The 19,361-nt window shown below is 45.3% G+C and overlaps 2 protein-coding genes across 3 annotated transcripts; one reads left to right on the forward strand and one right to left on the reverse strand.

The window, feature by feature from the left end:
• Window positions 1-6: 6 nt before the first annotated feature.
• Window positions 7-17,491, reverse strand: LOC123489045 (receptor-type tyrosine-protein phosphatase beta-like; the record flags this gene model as incomplete). The annotated part of the gene is made up of 16 exons (XM_045219756.1): window positions 17,483-17,491; window positions 17,032-17,307; window positions 13,369-13,629; window positions 11,283-11,549; window positions 5,762-6,025; window positions 5,381-5,644; window positions 5,011-5,135; window positions 4,631-4,769; window positions 4,081-4,353; window positions 3,589-3,730; window positions 3,336-3,472; window positions 2,835-3,098; window positions 2,013-2,264; window positions 1,445-1,744; window positions 506-785; window positions 7-155 (listed from the first exon to the last, which is right to left on the reverse strand). Coding segments are annotated over exons 2-16 (3,367 nt in total), but the record flags the coding sequence as incomplete, so codon positions are not given.
• Window positions 6,513-10,151, forward strand: LOC123480996 (transcription initiation factor TFIID subunit 3-like). Of its 2 annotated transcripts, XM_045219758.1 has the most exons (5): window positions 6,513-7,031; window positions 7,174-7,245; window positions 7,421-7,708; window positions 7,996-8,646; window positions 10,035-10,151. In XM_045219758.1, the coding sequence occupies exons 2-5, from the start codon at window positions 7,198-7,200 to the stop codon at window positions 10,035-10,037; spliced, it is 990 nt and encodes a 329-aa protein (XP_045075693.1). In that variant the 5' UTR covers window positions 6,513-7,031; window positions 7,174-7,197; the 3' UTR covers window positions 10,038-10,151. The 2 variants fall into 2 exon arrangements, with proteins under 2 accessions (XP_045075693.1, XP_045075692.1); XM_045219757.1 differs by lacking the exon at window positions 10,035-10,151 and having other exon boundaries at window positions 7,996-9,521.
• Window positions 17,492-19,361: the final 1,870 nt, after the last annotated feature.

Below are 19,361 nucleotides of genomic sequence, written 5' to 3' on the forward strand. Positions count from 1 at the left end.
CCTTACCTACAGACTCGGTCACCACCACTGTGAAGAACTTGACTGCTCCGTTGACGTCACTGAACCAGCTGCAGTTAAACTTGAAGAAGATGGTGTTTTTGGTGATGAGAGCAGCCCTGTTGTTAACACGGGTGCTGAGGGAAGGGAGGGGAGGGCCTGGAGGGAGAAACACAGCAATAGAACATCTATGATTGTACTGGAATGTACCTTACTAGCCGGGATCTTACATGGACGTCAGGTGCAGAATCCTAGTTTACAGAATATCAACCTATAACAGCTTCAAAGCACAGTGGATCATAGTGGCCATTGAACCATGTTTATAACTGGTTAAAGTAACCTATAAGGACCACAAAATAACTAGAGGTGACAGCAGTGAGACCATACTCAAAGTCAACGGCTTTGGCTGTCATATAGCCATACAGAGTTCACCATATCACATCTCTGCCTGTGGTCATCATCACACAGTCACTGTGACCAGAAGCTAAACACAACCCCTTTGGTACTCAGGTCGATCATGGTGACCACGCTATCCTCAGCGGCCTCGCTAGTCATGCTGTCGGAGATGGCCTTGATGGAGACGGTGTAGCGTTTGTGTGGCTCCAGCTGGGTGATGTGGTAGAGGGTGCTGTCGCGGCCCGTACGCCGGGAGTACACCAGGGTGCGGGAGTCCCGGTGGAGGCACTCAATGGTGTAGGAGTCATAGTCAGCCTCCGGGGGCGCCCAGGAGCAGGAGATAGAGGTGGAGTTCTGGGGGCGGCAGTGTAGGTACTGAACACGCTCTGGCTCTATGGAGGGGATAAATTGTAGAGGGCGCCAGAGGTAAGAACAGGGGTCAAGAAAACTATAGTCTTTCTAGTACAGAGGTCAGAGCTGAAGCAAAGATATTTATAACTAACTCAAGACAGTTCATCTGTGTCGTTTTCAATGGGAGTAAATGAAGCATAGTGGGAAGAAAAAGCAAGGAGGTGGGCAGAGCCAAGCACGAGCTAGCGAGATCCTATTGCCGCGTACTAGCATGTATTTGCATATTTCCACTAGGGTACGCCTTCTCTGTGAAGTGCACATGTGCAATAACTCAATTCGCCCTTGCACTCCTTGTAAACAACACAATTGTTAGAAACTTTAACAAAGGGTCATGTCTACAAGTAACATATTCTAGTTTTGGGAACAGAAAACTGTATTGAGATCGGGCTTTTCTTCAATGAGAAAATCTGCAGAATGTCAGCCCAGTTTAATCTCATACCATATTCTCCCACAGTCGGCCACTGGGCTTCCTCTCCTTACCACATTTGATGATGCTTATACATCCGGTGAAACATTTGTCTCCTTGTTTTATCTGTGTCTGTAGTGTGCACAGGATTTTGTTCCAGTCAAGCAACAACTCTACATCTTCTCAGTCTTGCAATACTTGCAACCAAACAGTGTACAGTATAACGCCACCTACTGGTTCGGATGCTCTTGTGGATGGGCAGGCTGTAGGCAGGGCTCCCATCCTCACCAACACCACGAACAGCCCCACTGACAGTACGCAGGCTGAAGTTGTACAGGCGTCCGGGGTACAGGCCCTTAAGGATGCGGCTGCCGGAGGTCCGGGTGTGGTAGGGGTTGAACACAGACAGGTGGTCCCGGGGGGCCCACTGCAGGTCAAAGTCGTCGTAGTCGCTGCCTGCAGGACCACTCCAGTTCAGTTCCAGTGAAGTGTTGGTGACCCCGCCGAATGACACAGAGGTAGGGGGTCTGGGGGCTGAGGAGAAGATGACAATGCAAAGAAGGATTAGCAATTTGATGAACATCCAAGCAAATACTGTACAATAAAAACTGATTTTAGTATAGACTATATGGTAATTGTGTTGTTAACCATCAAGACAAATCAGGGCAGCCCTCAAGAATGCTTCCCTTTCTACTGTACATCCATATGTTTTCTTTACTGACTAAGCTACAGTATGTCCCCCTTTCACTGCAATTACACACGTCAACACTCATTGACACTCATCTAGAGAGAGAGGACTCACCGGTCCTGCCCTGAGTGGTGGCCCTGTTTGTGAGCTCGCCACTGCGGGTGAGGATGACAGCATGGTATAGGCGCCCGGGGATCAGAGTGGGGACGGCATGCTCCGTGGCGTCGGGCCCTAGAGACTCCTCTGCCTGCTGGGAGCCATCTGGGTTGTAGACAGACAGCAAGTAGCCGCTCAGCTCCCCCGCTGCACGCTCCCACGACACCCACAGCACCTCCGACTGGTGAAGAGACGTCACTGCAGCCGGGACTAAGGAGGAAGAGGAGGAGCGGTAAGATCAGAAGTCAAGTCATGATGTAATGTCAGTGAGTGTAACATTTTAGTCATTTTAGCAGACGCTCTTATCCAGAGCGACTTACAGTTAGTGAGTGCATTCATTTTTCATACTGGCTATAGTTAGCAGTTAGTTGTTTGTTACCTCATAGTTTCTGTGAGAGAAACACCTTACGTATGTATGTGCCATCACGTGATGTGAAACTCACATCTTATCTCAAGTAAGAATTTGTCTTTATCATACCCAAGACCGACAGTACCCCTCCTTAGCACTAGAGTAGTACAGATGTCAGATTTGAATTTGATCACTCTGAATTTTCCTTTACATACATTCACTGAAGACCACACTAACACACGGTTATATTAACGGTATTGCACTTTTCATGTAGCCTAATTTTGGCCAGCTAATAGCCTAACCACCGACCAAGCAACATTAAATCGTCGGAAAAGTGTGAATGGACTAAACGTTCAAATACTGTTGCTGCAGGATTATTTTGCTGCGACAATACTGGTCAAATTAAGATCCTATATCTGTAGCTCTCTCACCAGTCCTGGCCCAGATAGCTATGTCGTTGGTCTGCTCTCCGCTGCGTGTTAACACCACCATCCTGTAGGAGACACCAGGCCTCAGGCCCTGGAAGGAGACCTGCAGCGTGTTGGGCAGGCCGCTGCGCCGGTCGTACAGGGTGTCGTCTCCGTTGTACAGGTAGAGGTCGTAACCTTCCAACTCTCCCTCTGGGGGAGACCAGTGGAAGGACAGGCTGCTGCTGCTGTTGGCCTGGATGGAGAGGTTGCTAACCGCCGCCGGACCTGGGGATGAATTATTCAATCAAATTTAAATCAGATTTATCAAAACCCTCTCTCATCAACAGTTGTCAGAATGTGCTTTACCGGAACCTGACCTAGACTCTGAAGAGCAAGCAGAAGCACAGTGACAAGGAAAAACATATGGCTCTTCAGGATTAGGGTTGAGCACTCCTGTACTGCACATAATACCACTGGACATTGATTTCAAGGGACTTGGTGAATAAATCCATGCAGTCTTACGCGTGCGTGCTTCAGTGGTGACCTCCTCGCTGTGGACCCCTCCGCTGGTGGTGTGGACCAGGATATGGTACCTCTTCCCCGGGGTGAGGCCGTCGAAATGGTGCTGGAGCGGTGTGGACCCGGAGGAGGCCTGGGAGCTGTTCAATTTAATTCAATTAAATTATATTCCATTCCATTCAATTCAATACAATTCAATTGGAGTGGTTCATACAATAAATACAAGAATTCAAATAGTATACACAAATAATAATACCTGTTGGTGACCAGGTGTCCCCTGTCGTCCAGCAGCTGCAGGCTGTAGCCGTCCGCCACGCCCCGGGCCTCCTGCCAGCTGACCTGAATACTGCAGGTGGTGTGTCTGTTGTCAGCCTGCAGGCCCGTCACTGCAGAGGGGACTGAGGAGAGAGGGAACAGTTTTTATTTTATTTATTTGACCTTTATTTAACCAGGTAGTCCCATTGAGGTCAGATTACTTATTTCCTAAGGGATACAAATTGCACATAGGCTGTCATTGTTTATCAATCAACAGTTGATTAAAGGGTAGGTAAAAAAAACACAACCAATCAGTTCAGTCAAATGGACTGATTTCAAATTGTAGATAGCCAGACCCATTGAGAGAGATCACTATTCCTTCCCAGTCCACCCCCAAAACACCCAAATATACAGTATGAAATGCTAATGTACTGCTTATGAATGCAGTATATGAGTAAAGAATGTGTTATGAGTCCTTATGTAGCCTCCTCACCGGTGCGTCCGCTGGCCGTGTTGTTGTTCAACAGTATACCACTGATAGACCTTACAGTCACACTGTACAGCTGTCCAGGCTGCAGGGAGCTGAACCCCAGCTGATTCAGGTGTTTGGGTACGGGTCGCGTCTCCAGCATGCGTCCCTCTGGCCCGTCCAGTGACAGGGACACAGAGTAGCTGTCCACGTCACCCTGCCCCGGGGTCCAGCTGATCTTCAGGCTGTTGCTCTGCCCATTGTTGCTTACGTGGATGTTCTTGACCTTGCTCGGAACTGCAGGCAGGGGAGAAAATAAAGAAGGAGGAGGAAGAAGAAGCAGGAGAGGGAGAAAGGAGGGTGGAAGTGGAACGGAAATGAATACCGTTGTTAGTTTATGTTATGTTTGCGTTAGATTTGTTAGATTCTGTGACATTTTGTTGTGTCCCGTTTTGTTACCTCAATTCAACCAATGGAGTAGTCCCAAACGTGCAAACAAATCAAACACAAGTATTTGAAAGAAAACAAATGTAGCCTAGCTTTTTAACCCAGCAGGTGTGTTGGTTTGGTTTACCTGTCCTGCCCTCTATGAACTGGGCCCTCTGGTTGGGTCCGCTGAAGGTGGAAACGTGGATCTTATAGAGGCGTCCTGGGGTGAGGGAGGAAAGGACACACTTCCCCACGTTGCTGCCCAGGGTGATGGGCGGGAACACCTTCATAATAATAATACATAACACATTCATTATTAATACATTTTGCTATATTAAATGACTAGACTTGCACCTTTTTTTTTTTGTTGGAAACAACCAAAGTCACTTTAACATAATAAAATCAGCAAGATAAATAGAAATAAAGCAGCAATAAAATACAACAAAGAATGAAGGTCATAAAAGTCCTCTAAACATGAAGACAGACTAACCAGGTATTACTGTAGACTGGACCAGGAGGACTAACCTTCATGTCGTTGAAGAGGAGCTGCACCTCGTAGTGATCCACGTCCCCCGGAGCAGCCAACCAGGTGACACGAAGGTCCTCCGTGCCCCGCCCAGCCAGGGCTAGTGATCTCACCGCCGCAGGGACTGTCACAGACATGATTCGAGATTAAAATAGATAAACTGTAATGTTCTCAAAGGCAATACATTTTGCAGCATACAAACTCAATGTACTGTACATACAAAGGAACAGAGGGTAGGGAGAGACAGGTTTAAAATAAGCATGCTCAAGGAAACTGTTTCACCACAATTAGACAGTTATGAATGTAGCTAACTAAATTATTATTACAGACAAAGAAGAGATATAACATAGTACTATTCGTATCACTCACAGGTCCTTCCGTCTGTGGACATGCTGGTCTCATACTTCCCGCTCCAGGTGCTGACGATGACGGTGTACAGTCTCCCGGGGACCAGGCCTTTGAACACACACTTGTTCTGGCTCTTCATAACCGTCTTGTTCTGGTGGAAGATGTTGTTGTGTTTGATGACCACCTGGTAGTAATCAAAGTCCCCGGCTGCATGGCGCCAGTACACCTTCAGGTAGTCATCCCTGGCCGAGTGGATCGCTGTGGGGTTTTGGACACTAGAGGGCTCTGGGGAGAGGAATAGAATAGAATAGAATTGAATAACACTTGAATTGAATAGAACAGTAAAAGCAAGCAGACAAGACCAATTTCAAACAGACAAACAGGTAGACATGGTAGACCTACGTGTGCGTTCCTGCACGATGGTGTGATTCTCATAGACTCCACTGCGGGAGATGATAGAGATGTTATAGAGCCGTCCAGACACAAGGGACTTGAACACACACTCAGGGCTGGACTTGGACACAACCAGGGTGTGGACGGTCCTCTCACGGTCCCTCAGGGTGACCAGGTAACTATCCACGTCGCCTTGGGCTGGTCGCCACGACACACTGAGGAAGTCCATACGACCGTTGTTACTGACTGTCACCACACCTACGGCAGCAGGGTCTGGAAGGGGGAGGGGGATGGGGAGAGAGAGAGACTGAGTCAGTCATTCTGTGAATCACTGTCTGTTCATATTTGCAGCTGTAAAGCCTATATGAATCAAAATATATTTTGAAACAAATTAAAAAGAAAACTTATTTTATAACTTATTTTATATTGTAAGGACTTTTTATTTGAACTCTTGTTCTTTTTCTCTCAATAATAATGTGGGATATGTAAGAACATCCCTTACAAGCTACAACAGTAACTTGGTTGTGTGAGTTCAATGGATAGTTGACCTCAACAAGCTTGAGCCATTTATGAGCTATTCATAAGAAAGTTATTCAATGAACAAATGGTGAAGAAAAAGAGTGAGTGTCATGAACAGAATGGAAGGTGACTGCACTGGTAGGCTATAGATTTTTTTATTTTTTATTTTATTTTATTGAACCTTTATTTTATCAGGGAGTCATAATGAGACCAAGGCCCCTTTTACAGATGAGCCCTGAATTACATACATGACATAAAATACACACATCAATATAAATGCAAAATGCAAGCAGAAAGAAAAAATATTATTAAATTATTGTGAGGTGTAGGCCAATATCATTGGTCAGGCCTAGCCTAGATATATGTGGATTGACAGTACAGGAGGGCATACTCTGACCAATATAATATTATTGTATGTGAAACTCACATAATATTGGTCTAAATTGGGTGCCATTTTATTGATTAGGGGATGATGTAGCCTAATAATTGCTGTGATGAGTTATGCACATAGAATTAGAATGTTCAAGGGATTCTAATTCTAAGGGGATGCGTTTTAATTGACTATCATGTTCAAAACCCAGTATCCTGCATCATAATAAAATGATGTCATAATTGCATTCAATTCTCATCATAGGTTCTAACCTTTGTGTTGGAGTGCAAACAGATTAGGCTACTCATAAAGAAAGGACTTGAAGCATACTGATGATCCTAAATTAACTGTGAAATGTGTGAATTATTCGCCATTTCATCTCTTGAATAAGTAAGTTCTATCTAAGTAGATATATACCGTTTTAACTGGGCCTTCAACAAAATGTGTCTAATAATTGTAAAGTCTAACCTAAGAAAATATCCCAAATGATTTAGGCTATATTGCATTGATTGTTTTGTTTTGTTCCACCAAGTTGTCCACATTCAAGACAGTCATCATGGACTGTTTCTGTTTTCCTGCTCCAATGAGAGTACAATACCTTACTGTAAGTAGGAGCTTCATTTTTCATGTAAATTACTTGACATTCAATTAATTACTATTTCTCCATTTTATAAGCTCAAACTTCATCATTGCTGTCATTTTATGTTACAATATTTGCATGGTTTCTGTCTTTTCCCTTTGAACATGGTCATCTCCTTTCATACATTCATCTTGTTCAGAGGCAGCCCACCGAGTCTCAGAAAGTGGGTCTCTTCAGAGAGAAGGTGACTCTGATGTGGGAGGCTATCAAAGTCCTGAAGAGTGACCAGGAAGCCATGATGGCTCAGCTCAAAAAGAGCCAGAAGAAACAGCAGAAGGATGAGGAGCTGTTGCATAAAAGCCAATGGAAGCAGGGGAAGGACAACCAGCAACTCTGTTTGGTCATCAGAAGGCTGGAGAATAAGGTAGATGTGGTGACCAAGGAGCTCTGGGCAGAGCTGAAGAGACTGGGAGAGCTGATTGAGGAGGTGAGATGAGGATTTCAGACACAGAGTGCCCAGTTTGAACACCTAGTGGCCTGGTATGCGGGGCTAAATGAAGTTTAACAGTGAGAAAGTTCAATGGAGCCGGATGAAAAGCCCTGCAGATATTTTTCTTAATTCCATGATATTATAGCTACAGTACATACACTGTAATGTTTAATCGGTTGAATATATGTACTGTACCTTGAACAGGTATTTGATTAATTCTATGCCATTTAACAAAAATGCACATGCTATAACTACCTAATATTGCTATGTTTCTTATGCGACAGAACAAGAATGGTGCGGGCGACTCCTCAGCCTCCTTGAAACCTTGTTGGGAATTCCCCATTCCAGTGCCTCCCACTGGCCAGCCTAGGCCTACGTCAGGACGGCATCAGTACTACGCCCAATACCCATGTGTCCCACACGTCAGATCTGCAACCAACCAGAGTGTGTCTCAGACAGGCAGCTCACGTGTCCTCCCAGCTGGCCAGAGACTCCACAGACGCTCTCCTGTCCTACCCCCACTGGTTGATCCTCCCATGCCTATAACACATTGGTTTCCTGATCTCTCTCCTCCCAAACGCCCTCTGCCGTTGCCACCTGCTATTCTTGAGGAGCTATACACAGACACATCCTCAGACCCAGCCTTTAGACAGGAAAAGGTCATTGAGGAGATGATGAAGATACTAGAAGAGGAGAGGGAGAAGGATAGGGTGGATATACTTGCGGTGGTGGAAAAAGAGATGGAGAAAAAATTGAAGAAATTGCAGAGGGAGTCTCCAGCACATAGAATCCAGAAAACGGAGCAGGAAATGGTAGAGATGATGAAGGCAATAGAAAAAGAGAGGGAGTTGGATAGGATTGAGATACTTGAAATGGTGGGAAAAGAGATGGACAGAAAATGGAAGAAGATGCAGAATGTAGGTCAGAAAGAGAAGGTAGAGAAGCAATTGACAGAGAAGGAACAGTGTATAGGGGATCAGGAAAAGAGGGAAGAACAGGAGGTGAACAACCTGATAGAACAGTTGATAGAAAGCCGGAAATGTCTAGATGAAATGAAAAATGAAAAGGCTAAAGGGGACTTAAAATTGGCAGAGACAAACAAAGGAAAAGGTAGGCTGAAGATCCTGGAGAAGTTGAGGAAGGAAAAAGATAAGGAGGAGAAATGTAAATTGGAAGAAGAGAAAAAGAAAGAAAAAGAGAGGATGAAGATCCTGGAGAAGTTGAGGAAGGAAAAAGACAAGGAGGAGAAATGTAAATTGGAAGAAGAGAAAAAGAAAGAAAAAAGAGAGGATGAAGATCCTGGAGAAGTTGAGGAAGGAAAAAGACAAGGAGGAGAAATGTAAATTGGAAGAAGAGAAAAAGAAAGAAAAAGAGAGGATGAAGATCCTGGAGAAGTTGAGGAAGGAAAAAGACAAGGAGGAGAAATGTAAATTGGAAGAAGAGAAAAAGAGAGAAAAAGAGAGGATGAAGATCCTGGAGAAGTTGAGGAAGGAAAAAGACAAGGAGGAGAAATGTAAATTGGAAGAAGAGAAAAAGAAAGAAAAAGAGAGGCTGAAGATCCTCGCGAATGAGATTAAGGCACAAGAACAGGAAGATAATCTTAGGTTTGAGGAAGAAAAGGAGAGAATAAAGAACCTGGAGAAGGAGAGGAAGGAAAAAGAAAAGGAGGAGAAACTTAAACTTGAGAAAGAGAAAAAGAAAAAGAAAGAACAGGAGAGGATAAATAACCTGGAGAAAAAGAAAGCAAAAGTTGAGAAAAAGGTACAAAAGCAGGAAGAGAAAAATAGAGAGCTTAAACTAAAGCTGAAGGAAAAAGAAGAGAAGATGAAAAAAGGAGCAAGAGAAGAAAGAAAGAGAGAAGCGAGAGAAAATGAAACTGACAGAGAAGAGAATAGGAGAGAGGAGGGAGAGACAACAGACATCATCAGATTCAGACTCAGAGGAGTGGGCAGATACAGAGAGTACTGATGAGTCTGACTCTGATTAGTGAGTGTTGAACCAGGCTTCATGGAGTCATTTCACCATGAACCTGCTGTTCCAGATCTGTTGAATATCTCTTAGGTTTGTTAGATATGATACAGCCTCACTAACCAGGCTCATAGCATTATTACATACGGTAAGTCAAGGCTTAGATTGTGTCCTAGAACTGGTCCCGTATGACTCATTTGGTAGCGCATAGCGCTTGCAACGCCATGGTTGTGGGTTCGATTCCCACGGGGGCCAGTATGAAAAATGTATGCACTCACAACTGTAAATCACTCTGGATTAGAGCATCTGCTAAATGACTGAAATGTAACTAAACTGAACAGTGTTTGTGTTACAGTGATTTGGACTGAATTACCCAGATAATTTGGAAGAAAACGTAAGATATTAGAGATGACACGCAAGAGGATGAGGAAAGGAGAGAAGAAATTAAAGGAATATCATAAAGCGATTAAAAGCTAACAAACAGAAACAAATTGTCCTCCGTCTTCTTATTGTCTCGGCCTTAGGCCTATATATCACAGTCGCAAGGCATATGAACTAACGTGTTATAGAGCAAACAACTAAATTATCACAACACATAGGTTGTAATGTAGCTTTTTTTTCTAGCTTGGCTTCCTCAGTGATTTTACCCACACACAGCTACTGACTAGTAGAGATCTATACAGATACAAGAACTACCTTTTTTTTAAATAAAGGATTAAATGCAACAGCAAAACCAATCATTGTTTCAAGTGAGGAAATGTCTTTAAGAACTTTATATTCTATTGTATATAATTTTTATTTAAAGCTAGAATCGTTAATGGTGAAACAGACACGTCTGTTTGCGATATTACAACAAAGAAGTTACTGCAAACAACGAACTCTGTTTTTTCCCCTCAGACACACGATAGAAGAGCACAATATGTAGTGCATATTTTACCATGCTGCGCGATGCTCCTCAACACATCAACAAAAACAATAACAATGGTGATGGGGCGGCCAGTGGGGCTGTTTCTCCCTCCATCTTTAAATGAAAACGTTTTCAGATTAAGGTAGCTGGAATTCAACAATACAAAATACTGTACACCCCAATGCTTTTCCCTACATGACGGGAAGTCTTTGAAAGGAAAACCTTGACATGTTTGTTGCGTAGTCGGTGATCCTGGAAATTCCAGGAAAATTCCTGTCGCATCAGATAAGAGCTAAGAGTTCTGAATAATATCCTGTCAATCCCAAATAGAATAGACGACATTCTCTTACATTATTTTGCATAAACTGATACTGGTGTTTGTCACACAAAAACAGTTAAAACTGTGAGTGCTTTTAACGGAATTCATATTAATGTGTGATAGCTAAACATTATTTTCTAATTGATCTATTTTAACATTATATATTTAAAGTTGGCTACATCTATCAGTCATCATAGTGTTGTCTACCTGTGGTCCTCTGTATCTCAGCTGGTAGAGCACGGCGCTTGTAACGCTAAGGTAGTGGGTTCGATCCCCGGGACCACCCATACACAAAAAATAATAATAATGATGCACGCATGACTGTAAGTCGCTTTGGATAAAAGCGTCTGCTAAATGGCATATTATTATATTATTACCTGTGTGTCCCTCTGCCACACTCTGCCTGGAGGCCTGTCCGGCCCTGACAGTGATGACCACCACCCTGTAGAGGGCTCCAGGCTTCAGCGCCAGGAAGCTGTAGGCTGTGGTGTGGGCCGAGGTGCTCTCGTTCTTGATCACACTGCTGTCGTGGATGAGCAGCACACGGTACGAGTCCAGCTCGCCAGCCGCCCGCTCCCACTGGGTTTGGAGGCTGTCTGTGCTACCACCATTGGTCACACGCAGACTGGTCACCTGCGCCGGGGCTGAGAGGAGACAGAGAGAGAGAGGCCTTCAAAGATGTGAGACATTAACAGAGACAATAGAGAGAAATGTAGACCATAGTTGAGACCACAGAGCAGAGATCATCAACTATACTGAACAAAAATATATAAAATGTTACAGTTCATATAAGAAAATCAGTCAATTGAAGTACATTCATTAGGCCCTAATATATGGATTTCACATGACTGGGAATACAGATATGCATCTGTTGGTCACAGACCCCTTAAAAAAACAAAGTAGGGGCGGGATCAGAAAACCAGTCAGTATCTGGTGTGACCACCATTTACCTCATGCAGCACGAAACGTCTCCTTCGCATAGAGTTGATCAGGCTGTTGATTGTGGCCTGTGGAATGTTGTCCCACTCTTCTTCAATGGCTATGCGAAGTTGATGGATATTTGCAGAACGCTGTCATACATGATGACAGAGCATACCAAACATGCTCAATGGGTGACATGTCTTGTGAGTATGCAGGCCATGGAAGAACTGGGACATTTTCAGCTTCCAGGAATTGTGTACAGATCCTTGAAGCATTATCATGCTGAAACATGAGGTGATGGCGGCGGATGAATGGCACGACAATGGGCCTCAGGATCTCGTCACGGTATCTCTGTGCATTCAAATTGCCATTGATAAAATGCAATTGTGTTCGTTTTCCGTAGCTTATGCCTGCCCATACCATAACCCCACCGCCACCATGGGGCACTCTGTTCACAATGTTGACATCAGCAAAACGCTCGCCCACACGATGCCATACACGCTGTCTGCCATCTGCCCGGTACAGTTGAAACTGGGATTCATCCATGAAGAGCGCACTTCTACAGCGTGCCAGTGGCCATCGAAGGTGAGCCTTTGCCCACTGAAGTCGGTTACGACACCGAACAGCAGTTAGGTCAAGAACGTGGTGAGGATGACGAGCACGCAGGTGAGCTTCCCTGAGACAATTTGCGCAGAAATTCTTCAGTTGTGCAAACCCAGAGTTTCATCAGCTGTCCGGATGGCTGCTCTCAGACGATCACACAGGTGAAGAAGCCTGATGTCTTGGGCTGGCGTGGCTACACGTGGTCTGCGGTTGTGAGGCCAGTTGGACGTACTGCCAAATTCTCTAAAACAACGTTGGAGGTGGCTTATGGTTGAAAAATGAACATGCAATTCTCTGGCAACAGCTCTTTGCGCACCCCCTCAAAACGTGAGACATCTGTGGCATTGTGTGACAAACTGCACATTTAAGAGTGGCCTTTTATTATCCCCAGCACAAGGTGCACCTGTGTAATGATCATGCTGTTTAACCATCTTCTTGATATGCCACACCTGTCAGGTGGATGGATTATCTTGGCAAAGGATAAATGCTCACTAACAGAGATGGAACATTTCTGGGATCAGCTCATGAAAGATGAGACCAACACTTTACATTTTTTCTTGAGAGGTGCTCAGCGGCCCGGAAAATAATTACAAATAATTTGCAGACTGCAAATTGACCGCAAGATACAGTAGCAAAGGGGGTGAATACATATGCATGCACCACTTTTCCGTTTTTTATTTTTTTCGTTTCACTTCACCAATTTGGACTATTTTGTGTATGTCCATTACATGAAATCCAAATAAAAATCCATTTAAATTACATGTTGTAATGCAACAAAATAGAAAAAACGCCAAGGGGGATGAATACTTTTGCAAAGCACTGTATATGATTACAAAACCTGTAAGAACAATGTTCTAGTGTCTAATCTTGAACATAAACACATTGGGAAAAGAAAGGTGAAAGCATCATTATCCATCTCCCTTTGGAACCGTGACTCACTAGTTCGTCCAATCACTGAAGCCGAGCTGTTTAGGCCCCCACTGTTGGTCGTGACGGCGATGGCGTACTGGCGTCCGGGCATGAGGACGTTGAATGTGCACTCCCTGACGTCACGGGACAGTGTCCTCTGTGACACAACAGTGTCCGCCTGTCTCAAGACCACGGTGTACCCGTCCCACACCCCCTCTGGACGAGACCAAAGCACGCTCAGAGACGTCTCATCACTGTGTCGGACCACCAGCTGCTGGACAGGCCGAGGGGCTGAGAGAGAGCGGGAGAAGGAGTAATTGAGTAAAGAGAGAGGAGAGGGAAAGAGGCAGAGGGTTGGGGGAGAGCGGGGGAAGATGATGTGAATGAGTAAAGAGAGAGAGGGCAAAGGAGGAGGGGTAATCAACACAAAAAATTTAAACTTCAGGAGCCATGCCAATTTAAAATAGACAACTTAAATGCTCTTGAGAACATACAACCCATAATAACATTCGGTAACAACCAGCAGGGGACCCAGCAAGACGGTTTACGGGCTCCTGACCAATTGTGCTATTTTGTGTATTCTTTTGCGCTAATCGTAATTTTTTTCTACATAATGTTTCCGCCATCGTTTCCTATGACCGAAAAGAGCTTCTGGACATTAGAAGAGCTACACTACATGACCAAATGTATGTGGACACATGCTCGTCGAACATCTCATTCCAAAATCTAACTGTTGCTGCAAAGTTGGAAGCACAGAACCGTCTAGAATGTACTTTTATTCTGTAGAGTTAAGATTTCCCTTCACTGGAACTAAGGGGCCTAGCCCGAACCATGAAAAACAGCCCCAGACCATTATTCCTCTTCCACCAAACTTTACAGTTGGCACTATGCATTGGGGCAGGTAGCCTAACACAGATTTGTCCGTCAGACTGCCAGATGGTGATGGGTGATTCATCACTCCAGAGAACATATTTCCACTGCTCCAGAGTCCATTGGCGGCGAGCTTTACACCACTCCAGCCGACGCTTGGCATTGCACATGGTGATCTTATGATTGTGTGCAGCTGCTCGGCCATGGAAACCCATTTCATGACGTTGCTTCCAGAGGACAGGCGATTTTTACGCGCTATGCGCTTCAGCACTCTGCGATCCCGTTCTGTGAGCTTGTGTGGCCTATAACTTCGCGGCTAAGCCGTTGTTGCTCCTAGACAGTTTCCACTTCACAATGACAGCACTTACAGTTGACCGGAGCAGCTCTAGCAGGGCGGAAATCTTACGAACTGATTTGTTGGAAAGGTGGCATCCTATGACGGTGCCACGTTGAAAGTCACTGAGCTCTTCAGTAAGGCCATTCTACTTCCAATGTTTGTCTATGGAGATTGCCTGGCTGTGTGCTCTATTTTATACACCTATCAGCAACGGGTGTGGCTGAAATAGCCAAATCCACTAATCTGAAGGGGTGTCCAAATACTTCTGTACATATAGTGTATCACTAACCTCTATTTGGACGAGTCCAGTAAGATCGGGGGGGTGTCTCTTTGTCAATATGTGTCTCTTTCTCAACAACAGCTGGTCCGCGATCTCTAATATTAAAGAAGTCTCGAGGTTCTGTTCGCCTGAGTTAGAATACCTCATGATAAGCTGTTTACTATATTATTTACCAAGAGAGTTTTCATCTGTATTTTTCGTAGCTGTCTATTTACCACCACAAACCGATGCTGGCACTAAGACTGCATTCAACGAGCTGTATTGGGCCATAAACAAACAAGAAAATGCTCATCCAGAGGAAATACAGGAAAACTGAAATCTGTTTTACCTCCTTTCTACCAGCATGTCACCTGTGCAACTAGAGGGGAAAATAACTCTAGATCCTTTACTCCACACAAAGAAATGCATTCAAAGCTCTCCCTCGCCCTCCATTTTGCAAATCTGACCATAACTCTATCCTCCTGAGTCATGCTTACAAGCAAAAACTCAAACAGGAAGTACCAGTGATGCACTCAATATGGAAGTGGTCCGATGAAGCGGATGCTAAGCTACAGGACTGTTTCACTAGTACAAACTGGAATATATTCCAGGATTCATCCGATGGTATTGAGGAGTTTACCACATCAGTCACCGGCTTCATCGACGACGTCGTCCCCACAGTGACCGTACGTACATATCCCAACCAGAAGCCATGGATTACAGGCAACATCCGCACTGAGTTAAGGCTAGAGCTGTCACTTTCAAGAAGTGGGACACTAATCCGGACGCTTATAAGAAATCCCGCTATGCCCTCCAACAAACAGGCAAAGTGTCAAAAGAGCACTAATCGAATCCTACTCTGATGCTCGTCGGATGTGGCAAGGCTTGCAAACTATCACGGATTACAAAGGGAAACCTGGCAGAGAGCTGCCCAGTGACGTGAGCCTACAAGACAAGCTAAATGCCTTATATGCTCGCTTCGAGGGAAGCAACACTGAACCATGCGTGAGAGCACCAGCTGTTCCGCACGACTGTATGATCACGCTCTCCATAGTCGATGTGAGTAAGACCTTTAAACAGGTTAACATTCACAAGGCAGACAGATTATCAGGATGTGTACTTACAGCATGTGCTGACCAGCTGGCAAGTGTCTTCACTGATATTTTCAACCTCTCCCTGACCCAGTCTGTAAACCTACATGTTTCAAACAAACCACCATAGTCCCTGTGCCCAAGAATGCCAAAGTAACCTGTCTAAATGACTCCCGTCCCATAGCACTCACATCTGTAGCCATTAAATGCTTTGAAATGCTGGTAATGGCTCACAGCAACACCATCATCCCAGAAACACTGGACCCATTCCAATCGCATACCGCCCCAACAGATCCACAGATTACGCAATCTCTATCGCACCCCACACTGCCCTTTCCCATTTGGACAAAGTAACACCTATGTGAGAATGCTGTTCATTGACTACAGCTCAGAGTTCAACACCGGTTTGCCCTCCAAGCTCATCACTAAGCTAAGGACCCTGGGACTGAACGCCTCCATCTGCAACTGGATTCCTGGACTTCCTGATGGGCCGCCCCCAGGTGGTGAGGGTAGGCAACAACACACCCGCCACGCTGACCCTCAACATGGGGGGCCCCTCAGGGGGTGTGTGCTCAGTCCCCTCCTGTACACCCTGTTCACCCACGACTGCGTGGCGTGCACTTCTCCAACACCATCATTAAGTTTGCCGACGACACAACGGTGGTAGGCCTGATCGCCGACGACACGATGGTGGTAGGCCTGATCACCGATGACGATGCAACAGCCTATAGGGAGGAAGTCAGAGACCTGGTAGTATGGTGCCAGGACAACAACCTCTGCCTCAACGTGGGCAAGAAACAGAGGGCCGAACATGCCCTCATTCACATTGACGGAGCTGTAGTGGAGCGGGTCGACAGCTTTAAGTTCCGCAAGGCGCTACAAAGGGTAGTGCGTACGGCCCAGTACCCCTGCACATTGACTTGGTACTGGTACTCCTTGTAAATAGCCTCGTTATTATTTTAATTATGTTCCTATTCCTTTTTTACTTAGCATATATTTTTCTTACTTTTTAACTCTGTATTGTTGGGAATGGGCTCGTCAGTAAGCATTTCACTGTAAAGTTTTCGGCACATGTAATCAAAAACATTTGATTTGGTTTTAAATACAGTGTAGTAAAAATGTCTAATGTAACGTACCTAGCCTCCCCTGACATTGAGCGGTGTTGCCAAACAGACCGCTCTCCACCATGACCTGAGCTGTGTAGAGCCTGCCAGGCACCAGCCCCAAGGAAGCCCCAGAGAAGGAGTACTGTCTACCCAGCCTGCTCACTGTCTCATTGAGTAGAGCCACTGTGCCATTCAGTAGCAGGACACGATAGTTCTCCCGGTCCCCTCTAGGGGGCGACCATGTAATCTTCATAGCGCTGCCATCAATGACGCCCACCATGGACAGCTGAGACACCTTGTCTGGCACTGCGGGACGGTGAGAGAGAGAGAAAGTGAGAGATTCACATTGTCCTTTCCAGCACAGTTCCAGCAACTATGGTGGATCCGTGACTAGGCAGTACAGCTCGGCTCGGCTCAACTTGGCTTAACTCTGCTAAATCGTGTGAAAAGGCTAGTTGATTGACATTCCAGAATGACTTACCTGTTCTGCCTGTGGCACAGCCTCAGTTGTCTGCTCTCCGACCTTTGAACTCACGGTCACCTGATAGAGCCGTCCAGGGGTCAGGCCGCTGAAGACCACCTCTGTGGCGTTTGGGGAAGCTTCCTGTCCTGATTGGCTGAGCCCAGGGTTGCCAGGAGACCAGGTATGCATCCACGCCGCCCCTAGCTTTGACCCAGGAGGCCCTCAGGGTGTCCAGACTGCCGTTGTTCTCCAAGAGGAGGTCTGACACCGCCACAGGAGCTGTGGGAAGGAGAAAATATCAGTGTTGACTTAAACATGTGGGGGAGAAGGCTTTAGATCAAGAAGATAAGAAATTATCATCAGTGTCCTTGAGCCAGAGAGGAAGCAAATGAGGGAAAAGAGGAGACACCAGGAATGGACCATAAAAAAGACAAAACTTCGGCTGAAGGGACTTGAAGTTTACATTAAGAAAATATTTAACCTAGTTCAGCGCAGAAACAAGGTAATTAACTCCAATGACCATCATCCATTGTGCCTGTTCTTTCCGGCTTGGACAGAGATGGATACACTTTAATGCTTGCTACTTTAGATTAGACACATACAGACCACATAGACCGCATGAGAGAGGAATGTACACACAATGATGAGAGAGTGGGATAGAGATAGTTTGGGAAAGTATGCCTTCTCTATATACTTTTAAGAACGAATAAAATGATTTTGTCAGACAGCTCTGCAATATACTTAGGAAGGTTAGCCTAGCTAAATAGGATGACTAAAGACAGTACAGTACGGGGAGCACAGAGATAACGTTGTCTGGCTGGCTGGCTGGCTGGCTGCTACTGCCTGAGCAGAGATGAGATGATGAATTTAAGGAATGAAAGTCATCCAATAAAAACTAAATAATACACACAACTGAAATATTTGATTATTTCATAGTAATTTCCCATTTTTCTATTGATGTCTAGGGGGGTTGGGAGGGGAAGGGAGCACTCTGGGAGGCCTTGATGGGCCAGCCAGCTGCAGAAAGAGGAAGGGAAGGGTTGGATAGAGAAGCCTAAAATATCCTGGAAACAACCACAGAGAGAGAGCATGGTCGTGATGGTGGTAGGGTGCAGTGTTGGAAAGTAAAAACAAAGCTCTGCAAACTGTTAGATAAATATGTAAGAAACATTTCACAATTTCTTGCACCTGTATTGAAGCCACTGACATTGAAGCCCTAGGACTCTACATTGCTCTGCTGGCAAACAATGGAACTAAGTGATTGGATGGGAGACAACTTGAAAAATAAGAGCACAATGCAAAATAACCTTCAACAAACTACTTTCTTATCAGACACATTGAATAGGGCTAGGGTTTAAGACTTAAAATTGAGTTTGCATGTCAGTCTTACTATTTCAACAGGTAAACTTAGAGTCACCTCTGGTACACCAATGAGGACTGTCACTGTTACTTACCACCCAAACAGATTTACCATGCCATGGTTCGTATGTGATTATTGCTTGCCATACCTGTGACTGCTTGTTTGGAGATGGTGTTCTGGAGACCTTCAGCCTCAGTCACCACGGTGACAGTGTACAGGGTCCCAGGCAACAGGTCGTCAAGGGTGTGGGAGGTGACACTACTCTTAAGGGTGACGTTCCTGACTAGGCCGCTGCTGCTCCCTCAGCAGCAACCTGAATCCCTCTCTCCTGCCTGGGCCGGGCTGCCAGGAAACACCCAGGCTGCTGGAGGAGGGAGAGAGCTGAAGGCTGCTGACGGCTGAGGGAGCTGGGTAACCAAGACAGAGTAGTCAGTGTCAGTGAGTAGTGATGTCTAACAAGACAAGGTAGAGCAGGGATTTCTATGCTATCTATCATAAATAGATGGTGGACAGTACAGTAGTGTGTGGAAGACCAGG

This window comes from Coregonus clupeaformis, unplaced genomic scaffold (genome assembly GCF_020615455.1).
Source record: "Coregonus clupeaformis isolate EN_2021a unplaced genomic scaffold, ASM2061545v1 scaf2710, whole genome shotgun sequence".
Classification (NCBI taxonomy): domain Eukaryota; kingdom Metazoa; phylum Chordata; class Actinopteri; order Salmoniformes; family Salmonidae; genus Coregonus; species Coregonus clupeaformis.